This window comes from Mauremys mutica, chromosome 7 (assembly GCF_020497125.1).
Source record: "Mauremys mutica isolate MM-2020 ecotype Southern chromosome 7, ASM2049712v1, whole genome shotgun sequence".
In the NCBI taxonomy this organism is placed as follows: domain Eukaryota; kingdom Metazoa; phylum Chordata; order Testudines; family Geoemydidae; genus Mauremys; species Mauremys mutica.
Window position 1 is genome coordinate 112,059,976 of NC_059078.1, and position 26,204 is coordinate 112,086,179.

Here is a 26,204-nt window from a genome sequence, read left to right on the forward strand (position 1 = left end):
AAGATTATTTATTCAGCAATTAAAGGATATTCAGGCTCTTATCTTGCATTTAAAGCCAAGGGAATGTAGAATTAAGTTGGAGAAAACAGTGGAAATTCAATTAATTTAGTGAAGAAAACTCATGACCAACCATCACAACAAAAAGCAAATACAATTTATTGTAAGACCAGGTTTTAATGTTTTGCAGAAAAAGTGTTTGTATTTGAAAAAAATAAATTAAAATTTAGGCCAGAGGAGCTGATTCTGACATCATACTCAGTTTTGATCATTTGTTGGCACTAAACTCACCTGGGTCCTCATTTGGTGTACCAGTTATACTAATGTTAGATCTGCGAACTCTTAAAGTTATACAACCATTCTCGTGTAGGCAAAACAAAGCATCACGCTGAAAGCATGGAATTACCTGTATAAACAGATGTCAAAAAGCACTGCATTAAACACAAGATCACAGTGTGCAATTTATGTTAATATGCATCAGAGGGTGCATGCTCATTTATACTGAAGGAGTTACTAAAGAATATACCACTAAGGAACTACTTAAACCAATGTATCTAGTTATATTATCTGTAAAAAGGCATTGTAATGGAGATTTTGGTCCACTGTGCAAAAAGCCCAGGAACTCATTTAAGCAAACTCAGTGGCAGTCTTTAGTTTAAAAAAAAATAGTAAAAATCTGGGTATCACATATTAACAATGAGATTTTCAGCATAGGTTTTCTTTTAAACCATGTTATAAAATTATTCAGCATAGGAACTTTATTTTTAGAGCTATCTGAATAGTTATATTATACAAATATTTGTGAATAAAACCTCAGTTCCTTGTAATTCGGGATTACATATTATTCATGAGTAGTCAGACAACTGCTGGGTATTCACAGAAATGTCTGCAATGCCTAAGAATTTCAAGAGTTTAAGCACCAAATGGAGTAATTGGAATGCCTTTTAATATAAATTTAGCAGTTAAAAATAAGGAGTCATCATGTGAACAATCAGCTCTGCTAAGACCACGGTTTGAGAACCTCTCTTTAATAGCATCATCAATATCTTTGGAACTAAATTGGAAAATCAATTGATGGTTCAAATGATACTGGTACAGGTGAAATCAGTCGGCTTATGAGGAACTTGATGTTTTCCTTTTTAGGGGGATGGGAGGACATTCTTTCCACGTGTACATACACAATTGCACTCACATTTGTTGTAGCTGTGATATTTTGCTCTACTTTTTCTCTAGTCCCAGGAATTCATGATTCCATAAGAACAAACAGATTTCAATAAGACCATGGACTTGATTTAGCTACCCAATCAAGCAAAGACAGATACTCAGAAAAGTGCATGTAATCTTGTGTGTAAAAAGCTAAACACAGAAAATGAAATCTCCTTTTTCTACAGAATTGTTTCCACACTGGTAGCTTTTATATCACCACAAAAAGGCTGGATATGCAGTAGGCCTCTGTGAGCTTAATTAAACAATGCCTGCTGCATCAGGGGCCAGCTTTTCCCCTATCTAGTTTATTTCTTTTCACTGTCTGTTACTCATCCAAAGAAACTGTCAGTGGGTGAGGAACTTACGGATGCCACATTGCTTCTAATGGCCACGCACTTCTCCCACTCTTGCCCAACTAGCCTCCCCACCCTTTACCAGGAAGCACTTAAAAATTAATTTAAAAATGGAACTTGCAAATATTTTCACCCTGACATGAGTTTAGAATGAACATAATTCACAGTTTTCAATCTTTTCATTTTTTCCCTGCCCACACAAATGTAAACTATTTGGAAAATGCAACTGTTATGTTGAATGATTACACCCTGCTGCATGAATATCTCAACAGCATGTCAGTATTCCAAATGGAATCTTGATCAGACAAACTAAATGACTAAGGATTCACAAAAAACAGGAAAGATTAAATGTGGAGATAGTTTATGAAAAGAAGCCAGTTTACCTTTCCTAAAGCTACTGACCTAGGCCCTGCTCCAAGTTACACTGGTGTAAGTGAGAACAAAACTTAACCATTGCAATTGAGATACCACAACTTCATGATTTTTCAGAATCATGTGTTAGAAATAATATAAACAAAATCAGTTTCCACACTTATCTCCAGCAACTAAGCTACATCATATTTTTTTTAAAAATTGAGCAGGGCATGCAGGAGAATGAAACAGATACAGAGATATATTTTAAATTGGCAGACTGCAACTTTATTAATTTTAATGGGGAGAGGTACTTCAGTCTGTGAAGACATGTTCTCCCCTCCTTCCTAAAGCTACATCCATCTCCCAGCTTGTTTATTCATGTTTACATTTGGGAGTTGATATCTTTCAGCCTCTCATCTGCACTGGCCACAGGTTGTGATGAAGTTACCAACTTCACTTATTAAACTTACAGCTTTTAAATACCTTTCCTTATTAGCCTCTAACCGGGTCTCCAGGATGCTATGGGAAAGTAAACTCCCCCAGACACTACATGAATCTTCCCCCGAGGGAAAAATTCCTTCTTGATTCCAAAACTGGTGATCTGGTCAGATGCACAGAATCTTGAAAATACAGTTCAAATTATACCTCCATTTTTCCAATAGGGACAGTACAGCAGTAATCATGCCAGAATGGCTTATGCAGGCATGCCAGTGAAGCTTTATATGCAGCAAGGAGATGGGAGGGATGGGAGAGCCAATCATCTCTCTCTCTCTCTCTCTTCCAAGGGCCAATGGATGGCAGGGGGAGGCAGAGGCACCTCTTCTCTACCTCTGCCCAGGAAAAATCTTTACTTGCAATGGGGTTGGGGTGGAAGAAAAAGGCTGTGGAGCGCTCAAGCCTACTCCACCCAGTCTATCCCCTGCCAGTCTGATCAACAACTGTTCTTGCTGAGATGGAGGGGGCAATTTTGTGATCATACCATGGTTTGAACAAACCATTCCATGTGTCATGGAACCCTAGTTCTAAATTCAAGATTCCTTTATAGATGTAAAAGTAGCTTTTTCTCATAGCACATAGTAAAATAATTCACATGCATACAGTGTTATGCAGTACAGAATATATGGTAGCTCAGTAGTATTTCTCAGATATTAGAGTACATTAAGCGCTCTTCACACTCTAAATTAAAGTTTTCCTTGGGTTTTATAGACTAAAAACCCCAGCCTAAACATCTCTTTGCTGACAGCCACACAGGAAACATAACTTTAGAAAGACAGAATCATATTTTTGATATTTATAAAAATCAATAAATGTTTGTAAATAGAATTCAGTAAGGACTGGTTTTAATTGCAAAGAATGTTACATGAAATCAGCATAGGCAGAAACAAACTGGATATGTTACCTGTAGAAAAGGTATGCCTGTTCTTTCAATAGCTACTACACCTACTGTCTGGTTCACTTCAAGGTCAAGAATCAAAATTTCTCTGGGATAGAGTAGTAACATGTAGTTTCTTTTGGAAGGTAGATATGACAACTGAAGACACTCATTCAGCGTTACAGATTCAGCACTGAAATACACCAAATACACTTCTATTAAGCAGTTTTTACATAAAACAGTAAGCTGGAGCAGCTTTAAAGAGGTTTTGATATTAGCATATTTCAAACTCACTACAATTAATAGCTGCATGGCAATACTTTGCAGGCAGCCACAAAGGCCAATTTCCAAAGACTGCCCACTTCAACAGCTAAGATAGTAATAGATACCCCATTTGATCCATCACAATTAAAAATACACCTCTTGAAATTAAAATCAAACTGAAAAGCCTTGGAAAATGAATAAGTTTTTGATGCTAGGGAAATAAATGTAATGTAATGGCTTCACATTTCAAGAAAAAGGCAATCCAACTGTGAATAGTGTTAGCAGTTGAAGCATCTATTGGTATTCATGAGAAATAAGCCTAACTCATGGGGCTCACTGCAATTTGCATATCGCTGTGCATAATGTTTTATTTTGTAATTAACTAAAACTAGACTCACCGCCAGAAAGTATGTTAAAGTTGAGAGAAAGAAGTTGAGAATGCACAAACACTATTAACAGTCAAATGAAATGTATCTAAACAAGAGAGGGGCTGTGAAACAAAGGACATTCTTGAGAATATACATTTAATGTAATAATTAGTCTGTAAGTTTGTCATAGAGTCGTGAAGGGCATCTGCATCACACGTAAATTCTTCATACTATTGAAATGTATGTACTATTGTTAATGTATTGTTACTATACCTGTGTGTGTATATATCTACAGATAGACAGATATACACACACATACACGTTGCAGCAGCACATTCGCTCTCCTTGACATTTTTTTTCAAGTCAAGTATTCTAGCTGATGCAGCACAAGCAGATCATGATAGAGTAATATAAAAAGACAATGTCACACACTTTAACTTAAAAGTATAAAGATCACAGTTACTTAAATGATTACAAAATGAGATGCCACTAAGTCTTCTGTTCTATTTGCAATTTAAACAGCTTATTAAAATGAAGTCCAAACTTTTAATCTGCACTAAAATTTGGCGTTAAGCGCTGATTGACAATACAGTCTGATTAGTTTGTTCACACAATCACTGCCAGATTGGAAGGTATTTTTTAATAAGTAAAAAAGAAAAAAAAAATCACAACATATAAAAATGGAAGTTGGCTGATTTCTAGAATAACTTAAAATGCAGCAATTTTAGCTTTTAAAATACTGAAGTTGAACTTACAGGTTTAAATTCTGATTTTATTTATGTTATTTATTTATAAATCATCTATCGTTAATTGCTAGGTGCAGGATAAAAAGAAATTAAGAGTTACTCTTAAACACAAAATTAATGGCTCACTTTACTGCTGCTATTATTTAGGGTACGTCTACACTACGGGATTATTCCGAATTTACATAAACCGGTTTAACAAAACAGATTGTATAAAATCGAGTGTGCGCGGCCACACTAAACACATTAAATCGGTGGTGTGCGTCCACGGTCCGAGGCTAGCGTCGATTTCTGGAGCATTGCACTGTGTGTAGCTATTCCGTAGCTATCCCATAGTTCCCGCAGCCTCCCCCACCCCTTTGAATTTCCGGGTTGAAATCCCAGTGCCTGATGCGGCAAAAATCATTGTCGCGGGTGGTTCTGGGTAAATGTCGTCAGTCACTCCTTCCGCTGGGAAAGCAACGGCAGACAAGCATTTCATGCCTTTTTTCCCTGGATTGCCCTGGAAGATGCCATAGCATGGCAATCATGGAGCCTGTTTCGCCTTTTGTGACTGTCACCGTATGTGTACTAGATGCCGCTCACAGAGGCGATTCAGCAGCGCTACACAGCAGCATGCTTTTGCTTTTGCATGATAGCAGAGATGGTTATCAGCCATATTGTACCATCTACCATACCATAAATTGGTAATAAGATGATCGTGGCTACCAGTCCTTTTGCACTGTGCCATTTGCTGCTGTCATAAGTGCCCCTGGCTGCTCTTAGCCAGGGGCGCAAAAGCCAAAATTGGGAATGACTCTCTGAGTCAATCCCTCCTTTTTGGTATCTAAAAATAGAATCAGTCCTGCCTAGAATATGGGCAAGTGTACTAGAGAACCACTGTATCAGAGAACCAGAGAGCACAGCTGCTCTGTGTCAGATCCTGCAGAAATTATGAGCTGTATTCTATTCACAGGGGGTGCTCCTGCAACAACCCCACCTGTTGATTCCGTTCTTCCCTCAGCCTTCCTGGGCTACCGTAGCATTGTCCCGCCACTTGTGTGATGAAGTAATAAAGAATGCAGGAATAAGACACAGTGACTTGTTAGTGAGATATGAGTGGAAGGCAGCCTCCAGCTGCTATGATAGTCCAGACAGGACAGTAAGGAGTGTGTAGGAGAGGAGCCCAGCATCCCTCTGCTAGTTCAGGGGCAATTGAATCTTTTCTTTACACATGAAGGGTGGGGGCTGATGGAGCTCAGCCCCCTGTTGCTATGATGACGATGGTTATCAGCCATATTGTACCATCTACCAGGAAAAATTAGGGCCAGGCGCCCTTGATCGACCTAACAGATGCTAGTCAGCATGGTTACCAGTCCTTTTGCACTGCCCCATGTGCCAATAGGATGATGATGAGGACGGATACCAGTCGTTTTGTACCATCAGGCATCCATAGCGTGGGGGGAGCAAGGATGTTGGTGTTGAGTGCTGCACCATCGCGTCTATCTGCAGCATTCAGTAAAGATAGGGTGACATGTAAAAGAGTCAAGAGAGGATTGTTTTCCCTTTCACTTCTGGGGGTGGGTGGGGTGTGCGTAAATTGCCTAGCTATGCCCTGACCCACCGCGGACACTGTTTTTGACCCTAGAAGCATTTGGAGCTCAGCCAAGAATGCAAATGCTTTTCAGAGACTGCAGGAACTGTGGGATAGCTTGAGTCCTCCAGTCCATGAGCGTCCATTTGATTCTTTGGCTTTCCGTTACGCTTGTCACGCAGCAGTGCGCTGAGTCCCTGCTATGGCATCTGTCTGGAGATATTTAATAAATGATTTTGAGCGCTGATAGAACAGATTTGCCTGCCCTTACAGCAATCACGTCCGCATCGTCCATGCGGGAGCTCTTTCTTTATTTTGATTTTTAACTGCATCACCACCCGTGCTGATCGGAGCTCCACGCTGGGCAAACAGGAAATATTCAAAAGTTTGCGGGGCTTTTCCTGTCTACCTGGCCACTGCATCCGAGTTCAGATTGTTGTCCAGAGCGGTCAGTGGTGCACTGTGGGATACCGCCCGGAGGCCAATACTGTCGATCTGCGGCCACACTAACCCCAATCCGATATGGTAATACCGATATTAGCGCTACTCCTCTCGTTAGGGAGGAGTACAGAAACCGGTTTAAAGAGCCCTTTATACTGATATAAAGGGCCTCTTAGTGTGGACGGGTGTGGCGTTAAATCGGTTTTACGCTCCTAAAACCGGTTTAAACGCGTAGTGTAGACCAGGCTTTAGAGATTGCTGATTTTCCTTTATTATTTGCTCTCCCAACCCCATATTCCGTGGGAAATTATATCAGGCCCTTCTCAGCCTTCATTATTAAAGGAAGGCTTTTCCAAAAAAAGTGGGGGTTGGTTTGAAAATAGTCAGTCTTGGATTTATGGGAATCTCTTTTAATAAACTGTTCAACTGTCATAGATTGCCCACTGAGCACACTATGCCATCTATCCCGCCATAATATGCTTGACACAGAGATTCTAAGGTTCTGTCCACACTATAGTGGCATGTAGAATACAGACACTGCATGCCGCCCCCTAGCCTGAGTATAAAGAGCAGTGTGGATGGTGAGGCATTGCTTAGGTGAGTAAAGACACACCAGAACCTTAGGGTATGTACTGTGCACAGCTGCCTATACACCCAAGCAGTGCCTGTCCCATCTATACTGCTATTCCTAGCAGTGTAGTATCCTGCTGCTGGAGTCTTTCCCAGCCTCAGTGAAAGACTCCAGAAGCAGGGAAAGGCTGCAGATGGGGGAAAGCTTTTCATCACCACATATAGCTACTCACTGCAGTTTGGACGCAGCCAACTTTTCACTGAGGCATGTAGCTACACGTACTCTATACGCCAGTGCCTGTGTAGACAATGACTCTGGGTGGAATTGGAGAGGTAATCTCTGATAGTCTTTACAGATTTTAAGAATAATCTTTAAGGTTTTACAGACTGGGACTAGAACCTCTAATCAAATAGGGAAAATGGGTATGATATGCTTGCCATGGTTTTTCTTACTCAGAAAGCAGGTGAGTCAATGTGGCTTTAACTTAGACAGTTGTACCTCACATTAAGTTGGAGGTAACAGAAGCATTGTTCACAGTTAAATCTTGAAAAGGACTAGGTACAGAATCCTGGCAAACTGGAGACAGGAAAAGGTATGAATAATTGGTATTTTCTTAAATGCATTATACTTCAGTCTTAGAATGAGTAGAATGCAATCCTAATCGGAGTTTACAACACAAAATTAAGAAATGGGCATTATTAGGTACACATCATCTTCCAAAGTTTGAAGAAATACATTTAAAAACTGAGACTACCTCATTTCAGAAGATACTGACAATAACAAACTAAAAATTATTAGATATTTGAAAAATAATCATGCATTATGTGCACCCTCTGAGCAAGTTCCTTGAAGGAATGCAGATAAAGCCAGGCAGTTGTACTTATTAGGGTTAGCAGATCACTAATAAAGTGCAATCTGTTTACTATGTGGTAAATTCTGATAATGATTTAAGTAATTTTGCTCAAATGCTGAAACAAAGTGCAATTTATTAAGGAAAAGTTATTCTAAAAATGGCATTGCGGTTCAGTATTCATTGTCTCAATGTTTTCTGTATCATTTTGATCATTTGTTCACTTTAGAAATAAAAAGATTTGTTCCTATCTACCAGGCTTACAAACTCAGCTGAGATCTGAAAGTCAAGCTGTGTTCTTTTCTGTTTCTTCAACATCACTATTCATCAGAATGCAGACCTTTACCTATACCATTTGATGCCATTGAAGACAATAGATTTCTACAGTTGTATATTAGGACAAAACTGGGCCCTTCAGTTGGGATGTATTTAACAATTCAGCTGATGATGCAGGAGAAGGAATAAAATCCAAATCTGTCTTTCAGGACTATTGGCTCTGAAAGGATAGGGTCGGAGTTAGCAAAACGTATTTATCGATAATGTAAGCACGTGACTCCAAAAACACACAGAGAGCAGATTTGTTGAATGGGAAAGTGTTCTTTGTTCACAAACTTTTTAGAATGTATCTCTTCCCTTCAACAATCAAACATCAGAAGTAATTACTAAAAAGGGGCTCAATTAAACCTTATCCAGGCAATCAAAATTAAAAGGAAACAGATGCATGCAGGAATTAATAAAAGTAGATGCCTGAGATCATGTTCTTCACGTTTCATAATCACAGGGCCAGATGCCCTTTAGTTTCACTGTTACAGTGGAGAAGAAGATTAGAGATGCTAGGACGTGGAGAAAAAAATAATTCTGCAATATTTCCCTGTCCCTCAAAGATTTATTAGCAAATATTATATCATAAATCAATCCAACTAGTATTTACAGGATTTATAATATGACATACACACACACACATCTATATACATACACACACACACACACACAGAAAAAGTTCTGTGAGGACAGGAGAAACACTTGCAACTTACCTTGGTTTTTCATTAGTGATTAAAATTTTGACCTTATCAAGGGCCTTTTTGGCCCCTGTAGCAGCAACCAGCTTGTTATGTGAAGGACTAGAATGTGGACTGGAGATGTAAACTTTTTTTCCCGAGCTGGCAGGAGCCTTGGAAGGAGAGAAGTCTGAGATGAACACTATACCCTCACTGGTGAGCACTGTACCAAGAAAAACATTTTTTTATTATAGCAAACTATTATGTGCAATTTTATTATGGTGTTTTATTTTTAATGTAGCTTTTGGGCAGAAAAACGGTAATAGTTTTAATGATATTGAACTGGCTGGGAAATTCATAATTCTAGCTAACAGGAATCTTCTAGTGAAAGAGCAAGAAATGGTCCATTACAATTCATTAGAGGCCACAAAACTCAAGTTTTTCAAAATTAAGTCTGTATATTACAACATACTGTACAGATTATTGGCAGAAAGTTCTTGTTTGTCCTTTCACATTAGTTCCGTACACTGATTTTCAGTCATCAACTATTCCTCATTAAGTTTTACAGTGTAAAAAGAAAGCAGGGTTACCCACAAGAATAAGTCCCCATTGCCATTCTCATGCAGTGTTGTTCTCTCAGAACCTCTAATTATAACATTTACATGATTGCATAACCCAGCTCAACCTTAACTGTGGAGCCATGATGGACATCTCCATAATTTGATATTATGTATGCATACATATATACACCCAAAACTCCTTCCTTCAGTTTGATTTGCATAGAGGGAAGCAAGAAAAATACAGAAACTGTACCCAATCTCATTAGGGAGAAAAGAGTAGTGATGGAGCTAAATTCAGAAATGGAAATGGTGATTTCATTATTCTTCTTTTGCTATTTCAACTAAATTGTGCACAAATCTATACTTTATCTCCTTTGACATTTTGGCTGCTTTTGACACTGCTGATCAGATGATCCCCATCTTGAAAACCCTCCTTTCCGAGGCCCCATTCATTCCTGGTTTCCTTCTACTTCTCTAGTCATAACCTCAGCAGCTCTTTTAGTGGGCCTTCTTCCCTCCACCCCACCTCGCTTTCAGAGGGGCTCCCATAAGGCTCTGATGTTAGATCACTTTTGCTCTTCCTCTTCAGCTTTTCTTGAAGTAATTCAATTACTGCTTAAGGCTATTTCAGGTTCTTTACTAATTCAGGAACAATGCTGGATCCTTCATCTTACCCTACCAACAACAGGCAACCTCAACACTGGTTCCCTTTCTCATACACAGTTATGTAGCTTACATATGGAATGATCTCCCAGTACGCCAAGTTACCACCCACACAATCAAATCCATTTAAGATTCACTTCCACAATGCTCGTGAGTTAGTAAGTAATGATACTAGACAAATGTCTACGGTATTATCCCCTCCGAATTTCTCAGTGCATCCTGCCTTCTAAATGAGGGACACATTGATTCTAAACTTCTTGGGGCAGGGACTCTTTACCTGTATTTTGTACTATCCCAAGTATACTGTCAGCACGAAACAAACATCATAAAAATAAGAAATTCCTTTTGTATAATAAAAGCTTACAAGTTAAATGTGAAGGATCAAAGGGGTCAAATGAAAAAGAAAGGATGTTTTCTGCATAACTCTTCTTCCAAAGTTTAGTCCCTGTATCTGCATTCCAGAGTACAATGTAGTTTGGTGGATGAACTGCAAGTAATAAATCTCGAGAAGCATCTTGATTCCACAGCCACTGCATGTCTGTCAAAAGAAAGAAGCAAGAAGTAGCCAAACTTGAAGTTAGTGTTAAAAATATTCATTTCATTTTAAACCTACTCTGCTTCTAAGTACTTGGCCTTATTAGGCTGAAAAAGTGACTTCTTAGAAGCAACACACTAAATATTTCACGATTTTAAAAAAATTCCTTTTATTACCTCAAGTTTTTATTTACGGTATACATTGATGACATCTGCTCTTAGTCCTGATCAACTGATGTATACATATTTGAAACTATTTATTTGAGTTTACAATAACATATCCTAGACATTGGTTTCACAATGAATGAGTTCAAAGAACCAAGAAATGCATAAACCCATTTACTAATGCACGCACTGCTATTAAAAAAAACTAAAATAGTGGCAATACCATATCTTAAAATAATATAAAGGACTTCTGTGTTTCAAATTCCCCTTTTGGAATAGAGTCCTGAGCTCAGGAATAACTTCAAATTATCATTCTATACTATGTATCCAAAAGAATAACAATACCTCTAAAGTGATATGACTAGTCACAAGAGAGAGGATGCCAACCATATAATTCTTTGACATAACGTAACAAATTATTCACAATGTGGTCTTGTAACAGTAGGTGAAGTTAGCTAGCAGGGATGGGAGAAGGGGATGGGCCACAGAACAATGGAGTGGGCAAATGTTTATACATGACTGTAAAATGCAAAGCTCCCTTCAGTAGAAGCTGTATTTATTTGTTTTCACCCACTCTCTTTCACCCACTTCCATTCAAATTTCCTTTTCAGATCTAAATAAAATCTCAATCACCCTTGGAAAAAAACATTTTAATCCAGACAAATAAAAATAAGGAGGGAAATCTGCACTGCCAAACCAAAATGGAATCTGCAGACTACTCTGAAGTTCTGTAACATAGTACCTAAATCCCTCAGAACACAAATGCAATGTCTCTAATACCAAACGTAGGATGAAAACAACAAAAAAGTTCTGAGCTCTCAATTTTTCTTTCCATTAATTTTTAATTTGATAGCTAACTTTAACAAATGACACTTTTTTATGTGCCAGATCCAACACTAAAGTTAATACAAAAATGCTGTAAGAATGTGCACAAATCATTTGTGTGAAATATCGAATTACTTTGATGTGTTTATAAGCTGGCAAGAAGAGCTCATTATCCAAATCTTTTCAAAGGATGGTTTTCAATATATAATTTCCCTCTTTTCTTTCCAAAAGAAAAAAAGAGATGGATAACTTCCAATGACATTGAGAATATACTTTGAATCTATCCTGCTGGAGAATGCAGTGTGTCATTATATACTCAGTTGAGCGAGAAGGACACTTTAAAAAAGCCAAGTACCAATATACAGACTCAGCTAAAATAATGTAATGTATGTGTATACATATATAAAAATAATGCACTTGAATTTTCAAAAACACTCAGCGCTGGCCTAACTCTGTTTTCCCACTGAAGTCAATGGTAAGACTTCACTGACCTCAGTAATAATGTAGTTAAAGCCAACTCATAGTGCTTTTTTTAAATAATTGCACTGATCATGAAATAAAAGATATTGTGTATATATATATATATATATACACACACACACACACACACACACACACACACACACGGGAAGAAAATTAAGGTTAACATGGGGAGGAAGGTTATGTGACTGGACTGAGACTCCGGAGATCTGGACTTAATACCTTAATACCTTTGCCACAGATGGGTGTGACCCTGGCAAGTCACAATTTCTCTCTACCTCAGTTCCCTATTCATAAAATGGGGCTAATACGTCCTACCCCCCTTCCTTTGTGTTTTGCCTATTCAAGTTCTTCAGGGAAGAAGGGTTATTAACTGGAGAAAAACGTGCCTGGTTCCCATCAAGCTGACATTGTTTACTCTTCCTCAGGCCGAAAGCCTAGGACCAAAGAAAATCCTAAACCTTAAAGAAGATAGGCTGAATGGGCTGTTACCAGCAGTTACCAGCAGTGGCAAAAGATGAGTCTCTGTCAGACAGACATAGGAACTGCAATAAGTAGGCTGGATTTCCCAACAAGAGAGGGAATACGCTGGGTCTACCTGACCACTGGATAGAGAGGCTAAGCTTTAAGGAAATATGCATACAGAACTCAGCTGTTTTATTAACCCATTTTATAGATGCTATGTTTCTTTTGGCTAACAAATGCCACTTTGTTTGAAGATACTGTTTTTCGGTTACTTTAATGAGCTGCTGTCACAAATTCCTGGGGAAAAGAGCTTACAGGTGCCAACCCCAGTTTGGCCTGTCGGCTTAACAAGGTAGGTAAAAAGGTGGACTGCAGCCCAGAGATCCCAGTCCAAGAGTGCTAGGACCACCTGGTTTCATCCAGAGAGGGGCTATATAGAGAAACCTGTCAAAGAGGTGCCCTCAAAGAGGACAAAGAGAGGTCTAAGGTGCAGTTTGCACAGTAACAGTGACATGCTATATTAAAAACAGCCCAGTGCAAATTGCTGCATTGGTTGTATTGGACTCTGGACAAAACATATAAAATAAAATATAAAAGGACATTTTGTACATTTTATATCAGCAACTCCCAAATTGTCATCTGTGAAGCACTTGCTAATGGTGCATAGAGAACTGGCAGGTCACACTGGTGCTCATTTCCAATGACTGAAAATAGGAGCCTGGAGGTCTGTAGAAGCAGATGGAAAGAAGGAGCCAACTAAAGAACAAAAGAATATAAGAGCAGCCATACTGAGTCAGACCAATGGTCCATACAGCCCAGTAATCTGGGTTTCAATGGTAGCCAATGACAAATGCTGAACAGGACAGGCAATCATCAAGTGCTCCATCCCCTGTCATCCACATCCACTCCCAGAGGGTAGGGACACAGAGAGCATGAGGCTGAATCCCTGATCATCTTGGCTAATAGCCACTAATGAATCTATCCTCCAGGAACGTATCTGGGGTTTTTCTGAACCCCGTTAGTTTTAGCCTTCATAACATTCCCAACTGCCTGTCTCTCTTATGGGAAACTGGTGCACAAGATGAGAAGGAAAGAAAAAAGGAGCATCTTTTAGGGACCAGAACAACCAGCAGGTGAAATTGTCACCTACCAGCAGGAGAGAAAGTCCAGAGGGAAAAGAGAACTGAGTGGCTAGATAGCACCAGAAACAGAAAAGCACATACAAGGAGCATAGGAAGAAAGGAACAGAACACGAGAGAAAAGAGCATCAACAGAAGACTGATTTTAAAAAAAAAGGATAATACTCGTTACACTAAGACTGAAAATTACAATAAACTTTCTCAATATTATTTTTCTGTGTAAGTAATTGATGTAACCACCAAAGGAATGTTATGTCATGATAGGAGGGGAGATGATCTGAGAGATAATCTCTTTATTAAGATGCGGTTCACACTATGAAAACTTTGTGAGTACCCTGTTCTAGATGGTGGCTCGGAGATGTTTTTTATTACAATGGAGACGATATTCAAGAGTGCTGGTGGGAGGTGCTTGTATTGCAAAACACTTTAAAAAAATGGATAAAAAGTTAATCAAATCTTAAAAATAACTCCACCAGTTTCACACCGTAAACAGAAAAAGAATGGATAACCTTGCTTACAAACACAGCAATGTAAAGCAGGACGATGTTCTAAAAATACACTTAAATATGAATTTACGGTGAGGACAGGAATGAAATTTTTTTGATTTTGTCCCCCATTAACTTTTCTGCCATTCATCAGAACAACAGGGATAATGATTTCCTTGGGTACAAGCTATACACTGTTGGGAGTCGATGGCTATACAACTGGAAAATGGCTTTAAGCAACATGTAAAAAGCCACACTAATCGTTCAGTAACTCAGTATCATCATCTTAGAAAAAACCTGTAACACTAGAGAAAAAACAAAGCTAACTGAATTAACTGAAGCCAACAAAAGCTGGCTGCTGTATTTTATCCACTTTATTTTATGCTTCTGTTTTATAAACCTTGCTAAAGAAACAAAAATCTAATTTAAGTGGCTTTTCAGATAATACAGTTAAAGATAAAAACAGGAGTCAGGCTGGTGTCAGAGAGAGAGTTTGGAAGAGGGGAGGGAGGGGGGGAGAGCTGGAACTATTAACTATTCTCAGAAATGTACCATGAAAATTTCATTGCACAACAAAACGTCATTTCTGAGTTTTACTTCAGAAATAAAACAACCTATAAAGTGATGCTAATAAGGATGTGGGTAGCTATAAAAGAAAGATATTTACTCAGGATTTGGTTTGATTTAAAAGATGCCAAAAAGTGTTTGCACTGATACTTGTTTACTGAAAAATTCCCAAGAAAATAAAACTGCACGTTTCTTTTAGCAACCAGAATCTCACACACAAGAGGAGATCTTGTAAGTCCCCACTACCAATAATTATAAAGTAGTTTTTATCCAAGATCCTCAACCATGGGAAGGTAGTATTATTCCCATTTTACAGATGGGGAAATATGCAGAGAGAGAGAGATTAAGTGACATGTGTCTAAGCTCATTCAGCAAATCTGTGGTGGAAGCAGAACAGTTTAATGTTTAAGCACCTGTTCTAACCATCAGACTAAGACTTCTTCACTGGAGGCATTTGCTGGATGGTAACCTGCTGACTGACAACAAAATAAACAGAAGCCAGGTAAAAGGAAGGTTGCTTACCGTGCCCTCTCTCCTGCTGCTCTTTGTTCCACTCCACCACTAAGTCCTAGAGCAGCTCTTCAGTCCTCCTACCTATCCACCAGATCTACTAGTATGACAATGAGCTCTGGGGCAAGCAGCACTTCCACAGACTATCAGGCTGGCTTCCACAACCTCCAGAGCTAAGTAGTTTGCTGAGGGAAGACATCACCAGTAATTGCCACTACACCAGGCCCGACTAGCATCAGGAGCCTGCTATCCAGCACAATCAAGCAAACCAAACACACCTACAGTTTCGTACTCATTATAGCCCACAAATTTTTGTGGCCAGAAAGGCCTGTGAAATGTAGGTACTTTGCATTAAGAAATTGGAGGGTTTCTAGGTTGTGGGTGGAAAAAGATTGAGAACCACTGTATTAATCTATGCTCCTTTTTAATTTTTTTAATAGGAGCACAACAAAGAACATTCCAAGCAAGAAGGATTATTTATGTATGGCTTTGTGAGTATTTTCTATAGCTTCCTGTTGAAGTGTTGCAACATGCAGATGTATACAGATATGACAATAAAAAGCAAATGCCTCCCCGATGTATCTCGTCAACTTTAACCAAAAATCAACAATCATCCAAAAATTCCTTCCTCTCCTGCAAGTTCTATGTCAAGCCCTCTCTCACCAGTCTCTCCACTGACTCCTTCAACATTAAATTCAAATACTGCAGTCTCAACTTCAAGACTCTACCTAGTTAAACCCAAGCACATATCAGCTTTAGTTTCATCTTACAGCCCACTCATTTGCTGCCATTTGCCTGCTCCTTAATGCTCCCTTTGTTTCCTTTTCCAATCCATTTTATTGCTTTTTCTATACCAGCTCCTATACATAAAATAGCCTTCCTGTTCCTGTGTGCCAAGGAAGACGGATATAGATATTCAAAGGAATCTGGGGCATAATGGTTTAAAATAACAAAGAAACCTTTATTCCTTAGGAATACACAATCCAATTTTAACTTGTCATATTAGTATGCTTGCACTGTAGTGGCTAAATAAAATGCACTGTAAATAAGAATACAGTCAAATCCATGATTAACAGCTCCGTAATTCTGTACAAGTATTATTACAATGTAGACTGCAAGCTGCATTAAATCCCCAACTCAAAAACAAGGAGGTTTATTTAGTGTTTTGTGTGAACATTTATCAATAATAAAATACTTCTTAACTTATAGCATTTTTTATCAGAAGATCTCAGAACATTTTATAGGCATTAAACAAACCCCATAGCAGCCCTGCTGGGAGATGAACATTATACCTATGTTAAAGGTGGGTAAACGGGCGCACAGAGTGATGTACTCAAAGTCAGAGTAAGTCAATGGCAGGCCTGTGAATAGAATTTATGAGTCCTGGCCTCCAATCACCACTATAACTAGTAGATAATACTGTCTCTTACAATACAACTTATTTATACAAATAGCATACACCTTCCTTACCTTGGATTGGTTTTGTATGCTCCTGTATTTCACAGCGAACCGTTCCCGTTGCCACATCCCAAACAATTATCTTTCCAGTAGCATCAGCAGAAGCTAAGCGCAAAGAATATGGAGAACCAATATTGTGATGGTAGTTTTCTTTAGCCCATTTAACCTGAAGGTATGAATGAAACCAGTTAAAATAGAGTTATGTATAATCAAGACAAGTATTTAATACTTTTTAGTTTGACACCACTAAATGGGATACAAACTATATGAAACACAGCACCAGAAGATTATGCAATAGTTAGTGACATGCATGTGAAATGACTACAGTTTAATAAATAGAGACAAACTTGCACAGCAGTTGCCAGTTTAAGTTTATCCTATATATATTACCAGCCTGTAATTGCCAGGCTAGCCTCAGGAGCCTTTTTAATAAAAATCGGTACTGCATTAACTATCCTCCAGTCATCTAGTACAGAGGCTGATTTAAGTGATAGATCACATAGCACAGTTAGTAGCTGTGCAATTTTATATTTCAGAACACTTGGGTGCATAGCAGCTGGTCCTGGTGAGTTATTATGGTTTATCAATTTGTTCCAAAACCTCCTCTAGTGACACCTCCATCTAGGACAGTTCCTCAGATTTGTCACCTAAAAAGAATGGCTCGGGTTTAAGAATCTCCCTCACATCCTTTGCAGTGAAGACCAAAGCAAAGAATTTGTTCAGCTTCTCCACAACAGTCTTGTCTTCCTTGAGTGCTCCTTTAGCACCTCGTTTGTTCAGCAGCCCTGTGACTGGCAGGCTTCCTGCTTCTCATGTACTTAAAAAAAATTGCTGTTAGTTTGTGTTTCTTTTGCTAGTTGCTCTTCAATTTTATTTTTATTTATTTATTTTTTTTGGCCTGCCTAATTATACTTTTATATTTGACTTGCCAGACTTTATGCTGCTTTCTATTTTCCTCCCTAGGATTTGACTTCCAATTTTGAAAAAATGTCTTTTTCAATCTAATCACTTATTTTACTCTGTTGTTTAGCCATGGTGGCATTTTCTTTTGGTCTTCTTACTGTTTGTTTGTTTTTTATTTGAGGGTTTACATTTAGAGCTTGTCTCCTCTTACCGGGGGATCAACATGTGGCGATCGATCCACCAGGGACTGATTTAACAGATCTAGTGAAGACCCACTAAATCAACCACCGATCGCTCTCCCATTGGCTCCGGTACTCCACCAGAATGAAAAGCATAAGGTAAATTCAACAGGAGTGTTTCTCACGTTGACCCAGTGCAATGTAGACACTGTAATAAGTCGACCTAAGGTATGTAGCTGGAGCTGCGTAACTTAGGTCAACTTAGATCCGTAGTGTAGACCTGCCCTTAGTTTGAGCCTCTACTATGGTGATTTTTTTTAAAGTTTTCAAGCAGCTTGCAGGCATTTCACTCTCATGACTGATCCTTTTAATTTCTGCATAACTAGCTTCCTCATTTTTCTGTAGTTCCCCTTTCTGAAGTAAATGCTACTGTGGTGGGTTTCTTTAGTATTTTCCCATTACAAGGATGTTAAATTTAATTACACTGTGGTCACTATTACCAAGTAGTTCAGCTATATTTAATTTCTGAACCAGATCCTGTGCCCCACTTAGGATAAAATCAAGAATTGCCTCTCCCCTTGTGGGTTCCAGGACTAGCTGCTCCAAGAAGCAGTCATTAATGATGTCTAGAAATTTTCTCTCTGCATCCTGTCCTGAAGTGACATGTACCCAGTCAGTATGGGGACAGTCATAATCCCCCCTTATTATTGTATTTTCTGTTTATGTAGCCTCTCTAATATCCCTGAACATTTCACAATCACTGTCACCACCCTGGTCAGGTGGTTGATGGTATATTACTACTGCTATACTCTTATCATTCAAGAATGGAATTTCTATGCATCGAGATTTTATGGTACTGTTTGATTCACTTAAAATTTTTACTATATGGGATTATGTTTGCTTTTACATATAGTTCCACTTCTCTACCAGTGTGACCTATTCTATCATTCCTATATATTTTGTACCCTGGTATTACCATGTCCCATTGATTACCATCATTCCAGCAAGTTTCTGGGATGCCCATTATATCAATATTCTCATTTAATACCAGGAACTCAAGTATACCCATGTTTGTATTTAGACTTCTTGCATTTGTATACAAGCACTTTTAAAATTTGACAGTATTTAGTTGTCTGCCTTCATGTGATGTAACTGAACACGACTCTTTGTTTGTCTGACTGTTTCTCTTCAGTTCTTACATATACTTTACTCAAAGAAATATATCAGGTGCTGCTTCTTCAATTATGCTACAGTCATCTAGAACCTCTCTTTCCATCCAAAGAACCACCATGCTATACACACAAACTGCTCTCCTAGCCTGGTTTAAGCAGAGTTATGAGGTGTCTGGATGGCCAAGAAGGAAGTGTATGTGTGAGCGAGTCCAGTGCTTTGCACAAAGGCACTTGGCACATCAAGGGCTCTTTAGCATTGTGGCTTCAACTCCTGGGGTGCAGCAGACCTTAGGCTCCACCACCGCAAGTTCACAGCCACATCCCTGTGTCCCTCAAACCAAAACCCTCTTACCACTTCCTCAATCATTCCCTGTAACTCTGCCACTACATCCCTGTTCCCCTTTTCCCAGTTCTCCCAGAAAATTGAGCTGAACTGGGAAAGGGGGGTGAAAGATCTTTGCAACATCAGTTACTTCTTTCCACCATCCACAGCCCACACATATCACCCCCACCTTAACAACTAAAGGGCAAGCTTGAGTATGACCAATAATATAATATGTGAATGCATACACAAATGTAGATTTCAAACCTGTAATTACTATATAAAAAAGCCACATGAACTTCAGAACCGTCACTAGCTACATTGATCTCCCATGCACAACTGTTTAAACATTACAGACAAACATCTGGTAATCATTATTTGCAATATGACATTACACACCAATAAAAAAAACCCTATAGATATAATATAGATATTATTAAAGCCACACAAAATCTATATTACTCATTAGGACAAAGGGAGTAAATATATAAAGTAAACATGGCTGGACTTTAAGGATAACCATTAATAGTTCAACGTGAAGGTAGAAATGTGTGCAAAAGATAGAAGGTTTTTAAGGTTAAAAAGAGGATATGTTTAATAGATTGCAGACAGTGTGTTGAAATACTTAATTGCTTATTTCTTGGCTTTTAACAGCGTTAACTGAGGTATGCAGTCCAGTAACATAATGTAAACAAGATTTTTAGGTGAAAATTCCTTGTAAATGGAACCAGTCCATGTTATTTTCTTTGTAATAATGGACTCAGAATAGGTTTCTTATGTCACTTGCAACTGTAATAGTTCTTTTAAAAAGGAATGTGGTAAGCAGACTTCTTAAATATTAAGCTCAGGAACTGAAGAAAATTATTTATGATTACATCTAGAGGATTGTGGAAAGATCTTGGCCAGTATAATAATTTCTAATATGATGTCCACTGATCTTTAGAGCAGAAAAGAAAAGAATTCCACTCCTCTCTTTTTCCTCATAAATTAGTCATTTTCCTGGGTCTGCTCCAGTTAATAAATGAGACGGTGGTTTTGAAAAATAATCTAATAAATTATATAAAGACTGTAGGGACCTTAACATTTAGCTTACTGTTGAAATAGGATAGCATCACAAAATTAGCTGGAAAATATAGCTATCCTGATGCAGTTACAATGCTATCATTATAAGGCAGCAGAACTGAATGTTATAATTTATTAACTAACCTATGTGCAACTTTTAAACTAAGCTATTAATATTGCTGCTGTCCTGTTCCATTGTGTGATTAATTTGCTGTTTGGACACTATTTTAGGTATTGGTATTTACCTATATCTCATGACCAGTTCTGAGGACAGCCCGGCACATCAGGGGTGGAGGAGGCTAAGACGACAACCTGCTCATACAGAGTGGGTATCATTCATTGTAATGACAGAGTATATAATTTTCAAATATGTTGTAAAGAATGATTTGATATATTTTCTTTTACAGTATCTTGCCTTAAGAGAGCAAAGGCATTAAAAAGTGTTTTAATATACTTGATAATATATCCAAAATATCCATGTGGATTGGCCAATAGGTATATTTTTGTTTCCTTTCTCTTCAGTCTCCATTTTCATTTTGTGACCAACTACAGGACCACGTCTAACCAACAGAAGTAATACCTAAATATTATGTTCAATTTAGAACAATTATGATGCTGATTAACTATTTGTATGGTTATTTGCCAACCTCTTGCATGTGTCCATATCACTTATTGCTCCATCCACTATCTAGGATAATATAAGTTATTGTTCAAATTTTGGCCACATATTACTTTGACAATCTCCACACATGTAATAAAACAGAAAGGTTTTAATCAAAATGTGTTGTTGTATATGGAGATCCGACATGGCATACAACTTATATAGCTGTTCCAGATGTTTACATTTTAAAAATACTCTTATCAATAAAACAAAAATCTCTATATATATTAATCAATAGGCAAGTCAGAGAGACAGACTAGCAGTGTCAGAAAAATGATAGATCTAAAATTATGTAGAAAATTCAGTTGCTCTCTGGCATGTTATTGCTCCAAATCTGGAGACTAAATTCAATCATTAAAATGTGACTAGAGGGATTCTTGTCCTGATTTAGATACAAATCTGAATAGCTTGTACCATGCTCTGAAGGTTGGCACAGTCAAGCCCTAACAAACTATATGATAGAGTTCTGAGCTGAGGAATCTCCACAGAAAACATTCTTCACTCCTTGCCCAAGACTAGAGAATCCACAGATAGGCAGATTATCACTAAAAAGAGCTCAGAATTTTTCATCTTTTTACAGTTGTCGTAATTATTGATAATCATGATGAACTGATGACTTAAGAATGTCAGCACAGTCTCGTTTTCTCAGAAAAATAGGAATCCAAAAAGAAAATACTAAGGAATTAAACACACACAAATACGCACAAGCAGTATTTCCTAGGAGATAAATGTTGCAAAATGAAATTGAGGGCACTTAACTCAGCTAGTTAGGTGTTAAGGACTGATGCTGCACAACCAGCTATCACATGGTTGCCAAAAGTAGCACTATAAGAACACCAATGACAGATGCAGACTGAACACTGAGCCAGACTTAGCTCAAAAACAATCGGGTAGTGCTTGATCTGCAAGGAGGCTGTGTCTCTTTGGCATGTGCCATGATGATGAACTCAGCTAACTAACTATCAGGAAAAGCCTTCCCAGTGAGTCATTACTGCTATTACATTAAGCCATAAAAATATTTCTATGATTCAAAAATAATAGGAAAACAGCAAAAATATTTTTATGGATTGTAAAGTTAGTAGAAGTGCAGCAGAACTTCAGTGTTTATTAGGTGTATAATAATTGTTTTTTCAAGGAGCGTTTCTGTTTTGACCATATCTATATCATTAACACACAAACAGATGTTTCTCCATACATCTGAAAATATAATGGTACCATAGATGCCTGTTCAATTTCAACAAATGATTGGATCTTAACCATCAAAGAGGTCATTTTATTCCTTAAAGATTAATGTCATATACCAGATTTGATGTGAAAGTCAAATTAGATAAAATGGTAGTTATTTACACTGAAATTTAGAAAAAAACAACACACACAAAAGAATCACACGAAACAACCTGAAACAGATAAACTCACCTTGACAACAGTAGTTTTGTGTCTTTCCAAAACTTGTACAGTCTGGGCAGTGTTGGAATCAATAACTAGCACCAGGGACTGACACCCATATGCAATCAAACCTTGCCAGCCCCTGGAAAAATAGCAATGTTACTATCAAACAAGGAAAGGAACAAATGTCCAGACCATCAATAGGTGTGCTTGGATTTCATGAGATTTTTTTAGCTATAAAGTCAAACTGGAGTAGCAATGATCTGTACTTCATTAGAGTTTCTGTAGCTGGATTATCAACAAAACTGATATTGTGCATAATAAGTAATAAAATAAAGCTGAACTGCAACTACAGCAGCATGGTTAATTTATTTGTGAATGCTTCTATATCATATCATTAAAACATTGTGTTTATTATGAATAGAGGGCCAATGTTAACTGTTTGTCATCTCCCTCTCCCCTACACTCTGCCTCTCTGATCATTTTTAAAATTAAAATCATTTGGGGGAAAGAAGTGTGCCACTCGTTCGTACATCAAGCATGTTGTGTGCATGCTACTGGAAACAAATAAAAATAGAAATACACCTCTACTCCAATATAAAGCGACCCGATATAACACGAATTTGGATACAATGCGGTAAAGCAGTGCTCCCGGGGGGTGAGGCTATGCTCTCCGGTGGATATATATAGTTCAATATAACGCGATAAGATTTTTTGGCTTCCAAGGACAGTGTTATATTGAGGTAGAGGCGTATCTACCCAACAAAATAAAACCTGAAAACATACAAAACTCAGTTCCAGCACTCTACAGGGAGCAATTTTTCAATGCAAGGCTAATTTATGTCAGAGGCTATTTAAATGCTAAAAGAGCAGGCTAAAACCTTACATAGTTTAAACCACCTGCATCAGTAAATGGCATGTTCCTTTATAAGATACGAGAAGATTCACATGGTTGGGAAATGGGTTGGTTGGCTTTTGCAGGGAAGGGGAGAACTGAAGGAGAGTGAGTTTAGTAGTAGTCAAAAGTTTCAACCTATTTGACCTTAGAGAAGAGGTTGACATTGCCAAAGAGGAGAACCACAAAAATATGGGGTTCAGTTAAATGGTTGGGGACAAACAAGAATAGGACTGGAGTCAAGGGGTTGAAGCAAGGAATCCAAGCACAGAACCCCAGATAACGTCTACTGCTCTGAGAAAATATCAAGAGAATCAATGGAGGGGAAGGTGTTGTCTTGACTTGACAGATCTGGAAGCACAAGTCCTCAGACAGAGGGTTGGTTCAGTTATTTAAGCCTGGGACTGAAAATCAGGCAGTCTGTTCAGCTTTACCAACTGCAAAATAGGTATAATTTTAGCCTCCCTAACAGAGCAGTTGTTTGGATTAGTTGGAGGGCATACAGGGCATTGAACATAAACATACACACACACTTTTATACATATATATACACATACACACATACATATATATATATATATAAATATTGCTTTTTATCTGCCATATCATAGGTAGATAGATGTATCATATCTACAACAGATAGCAGAAGGTTTCTACCATTTATGTTTGTACCATATGTGGCTTGTCACATCAATAAAGGAGGCTGCAGAGAGCCAAGCTCAGCCAGTCCCGCAGCACAGGAGCTGCCTCTGCTGAATGAGTGTCGGGTAGGACCCGACCAAAACTACCCCAGAACCTCCACCCCTAGACTATTTGCTGGATCACAACAGATCATAAACATTTACAAATGGGTCCTGGGCCAAAAAAGCTTGAGAACCACTGCTTTTGATCCTACACCAATATAAATATTTAACGGACAAAAACAGAAACAGTCGTCGATGCACAGAAATTTAACGTAACTGAATTTGTCAAGAGCACGTTTTCATTTGAGGAAGTTAAACTGATCAGATCCTCCAAACTCAGTGCTGACAATTCTCACAATTATATAGCAAACCCCAAAATATTTGGTGTCTGATTTAATGTTTCAGCTTCTGCAGACAAGTGATTATGTGGGAATCTCAACTTTATTTTTTCCTAGACCTTCCAGTTGTGGAAAGAAACTGAAAACATGATTTTGGTGTTCTCTATACCAAGCAAAGTCTCAGAAACCTAAACATAAACCAGAAGGCATATAAAAGAACACCTGCATTTTTAAAACATGTTTAAAACTCAGGTTTTCAGTGTTTGAGGCTGCCTTTGCTGTACTTTTAGAAAAGTGAGTAACCTCCTTCCCAGTCACCGAGAAAGTGGGTTAGGCGCAGTCCCTCGTTGACAGCTGTCTCTGAGCGGCTGAAGGAGGAGGGAGGGCATAGTTCGCTCCCCACTCCAAAGACTTTGGTCTTCTAACTCTCTAGTGCCCAGCCTCTCCCTGAAAGGCCTCTCCCCCGGCACCACCTGGGCAGGGCTTCCTCCTCCACGTAGGGGCAGGAGAGCCTCGCTCCCCCACCACCCTCCCTTCCTCCTCTGGGGCTCCAAGGCCTCCCTTCCTATTGATTCATCAACCAACTCTAACCCATAAGCCGCCGCCACCCACCAGGTCCGCCAGGGCCCCCCGCCCTCTATCCCCACCCGGGGCCTCCACACTCTCTCTCTCTCACACACACACACCCGAGCCAGGGCCCTTCACGCCCCGCAGCCCGGCCCCGCACTCACCAGTCCACCGCCCCCTTGTTCTGCGCGCTCAGGGCTCCGGTGAGGGTCCGGGCCGACAGCCTGATGTTCACCGTGTAGGGCAACATACTGCGCAAGGGGAGCCCGGCAGCGGCGCGCTGGACCCCGGGCGGCGGCGGCCCCTGGCTCTGCGGGGGGTAGCCGGGATCTCCGCAGTAGCCGGGAAGCCTCAGCCCGGCGCCGGAGCGGGAAGCGCCGCGGAGGAGTGCGCTGCCGATCCCGTTCCCCAGCCGTCCGGGCTGCCCCAGCGCCCGAGGCGCTTTGGTTCCGCCGCGGCAGGGAGTCGCCGAGCGGCGGGACGCGGCGGCTCCAGCCCGTTGCGGAGCCCGAGCAGCGCCCCCTTTCGTGCCGTCAGATTAAACAACAGCTTCCGCCTCCCCAACCCACCTGCCGCGCTACCCCGGGGCCAGGCCCTCCCTGCTCAGCTCCTCAATGGAGCACCGCACCGGGGAGCCCATTGTGCCGCCCCAGAAACCCAACCTCCCCTCCCCGTGCAGCGCTGCCCAGCAGCCGCATCCAGCCGCATTTTGGCAGCAATCGGTCACCCAGATTCCACCCAATGAACCCGTTCCCCTGGCTGGACAGCACCAAAAAACGGGGATCCAGCGCCAGGGAGCCGTCCGATTAGTAACAAATTGGGGGCCCCAAACCTCAGAGTGTACAAGCTAAATTGGAAACGAGTGTGGCCACTCCTATGTCAGTGGGACTATCTGGATCTTGAGCCATCCTTGAAAAAGACTTATCTGTCATTTGGATCTTGACAATTTTTAGCCCCAATACCCCAGCTCTATTGTTTCAGCACCGACTACACCCAAACAGCCAGCCTGTGTTGCAAACTGGTACAGCAGCACTGTAAAAAATAGTTATCCAGCAGCTAAATCCAACCATTTTGGGGGGGGGGGGGATCCTTATC

General features: G+C 39.5%; 1 protein-coding gene across 2 annotated transcripts in view; it reads right to left on the reverse strand.

Annotated features, from left to right (window-relative positions):
- The window catches only part of WDR11 (WD repeat domain 11), an 82,674-nt gene extending 57,225 nt beyond the window's left edge, over positions 1-25,449 (reverse strand). For both annotated transcript variants that reach the window (XM_045024826.1, XM_045024825.1), the window contains exons 1-7: positions 25,274-25,449; positions 22,657-22,768; positions 16,954-17,107; positions 10,678-10,851; positions 9,127-9,313; positions 3,310-3,475; positions 289-403 (exon numbers count right to left, since the gene is read on the reverse strand). In XM_045024826.1, the coding sequence (XP_044880761.1) occupies positions 289-403; positions 3,310-3,475; positions 9,127-9,313; positions 10,678-10,851; positions 16,954-17,107; positions 22,657-22,768; positions 25,274-25,359 (994 nt within the window). In that variant the 5' untranslated portion in view covers positions 25,360-25,449. The remainder of the gene's footprint in view (positions 1-288; positions 404-3,309; positions 3,476-9,126; positions 9,314-10,677; positions 10,852-16,953; positions 17,108-22,656; positions 22,769-25,273) is intronic.
- Positions 25,450-26,204: the final 755 nt, after the last annotated feature.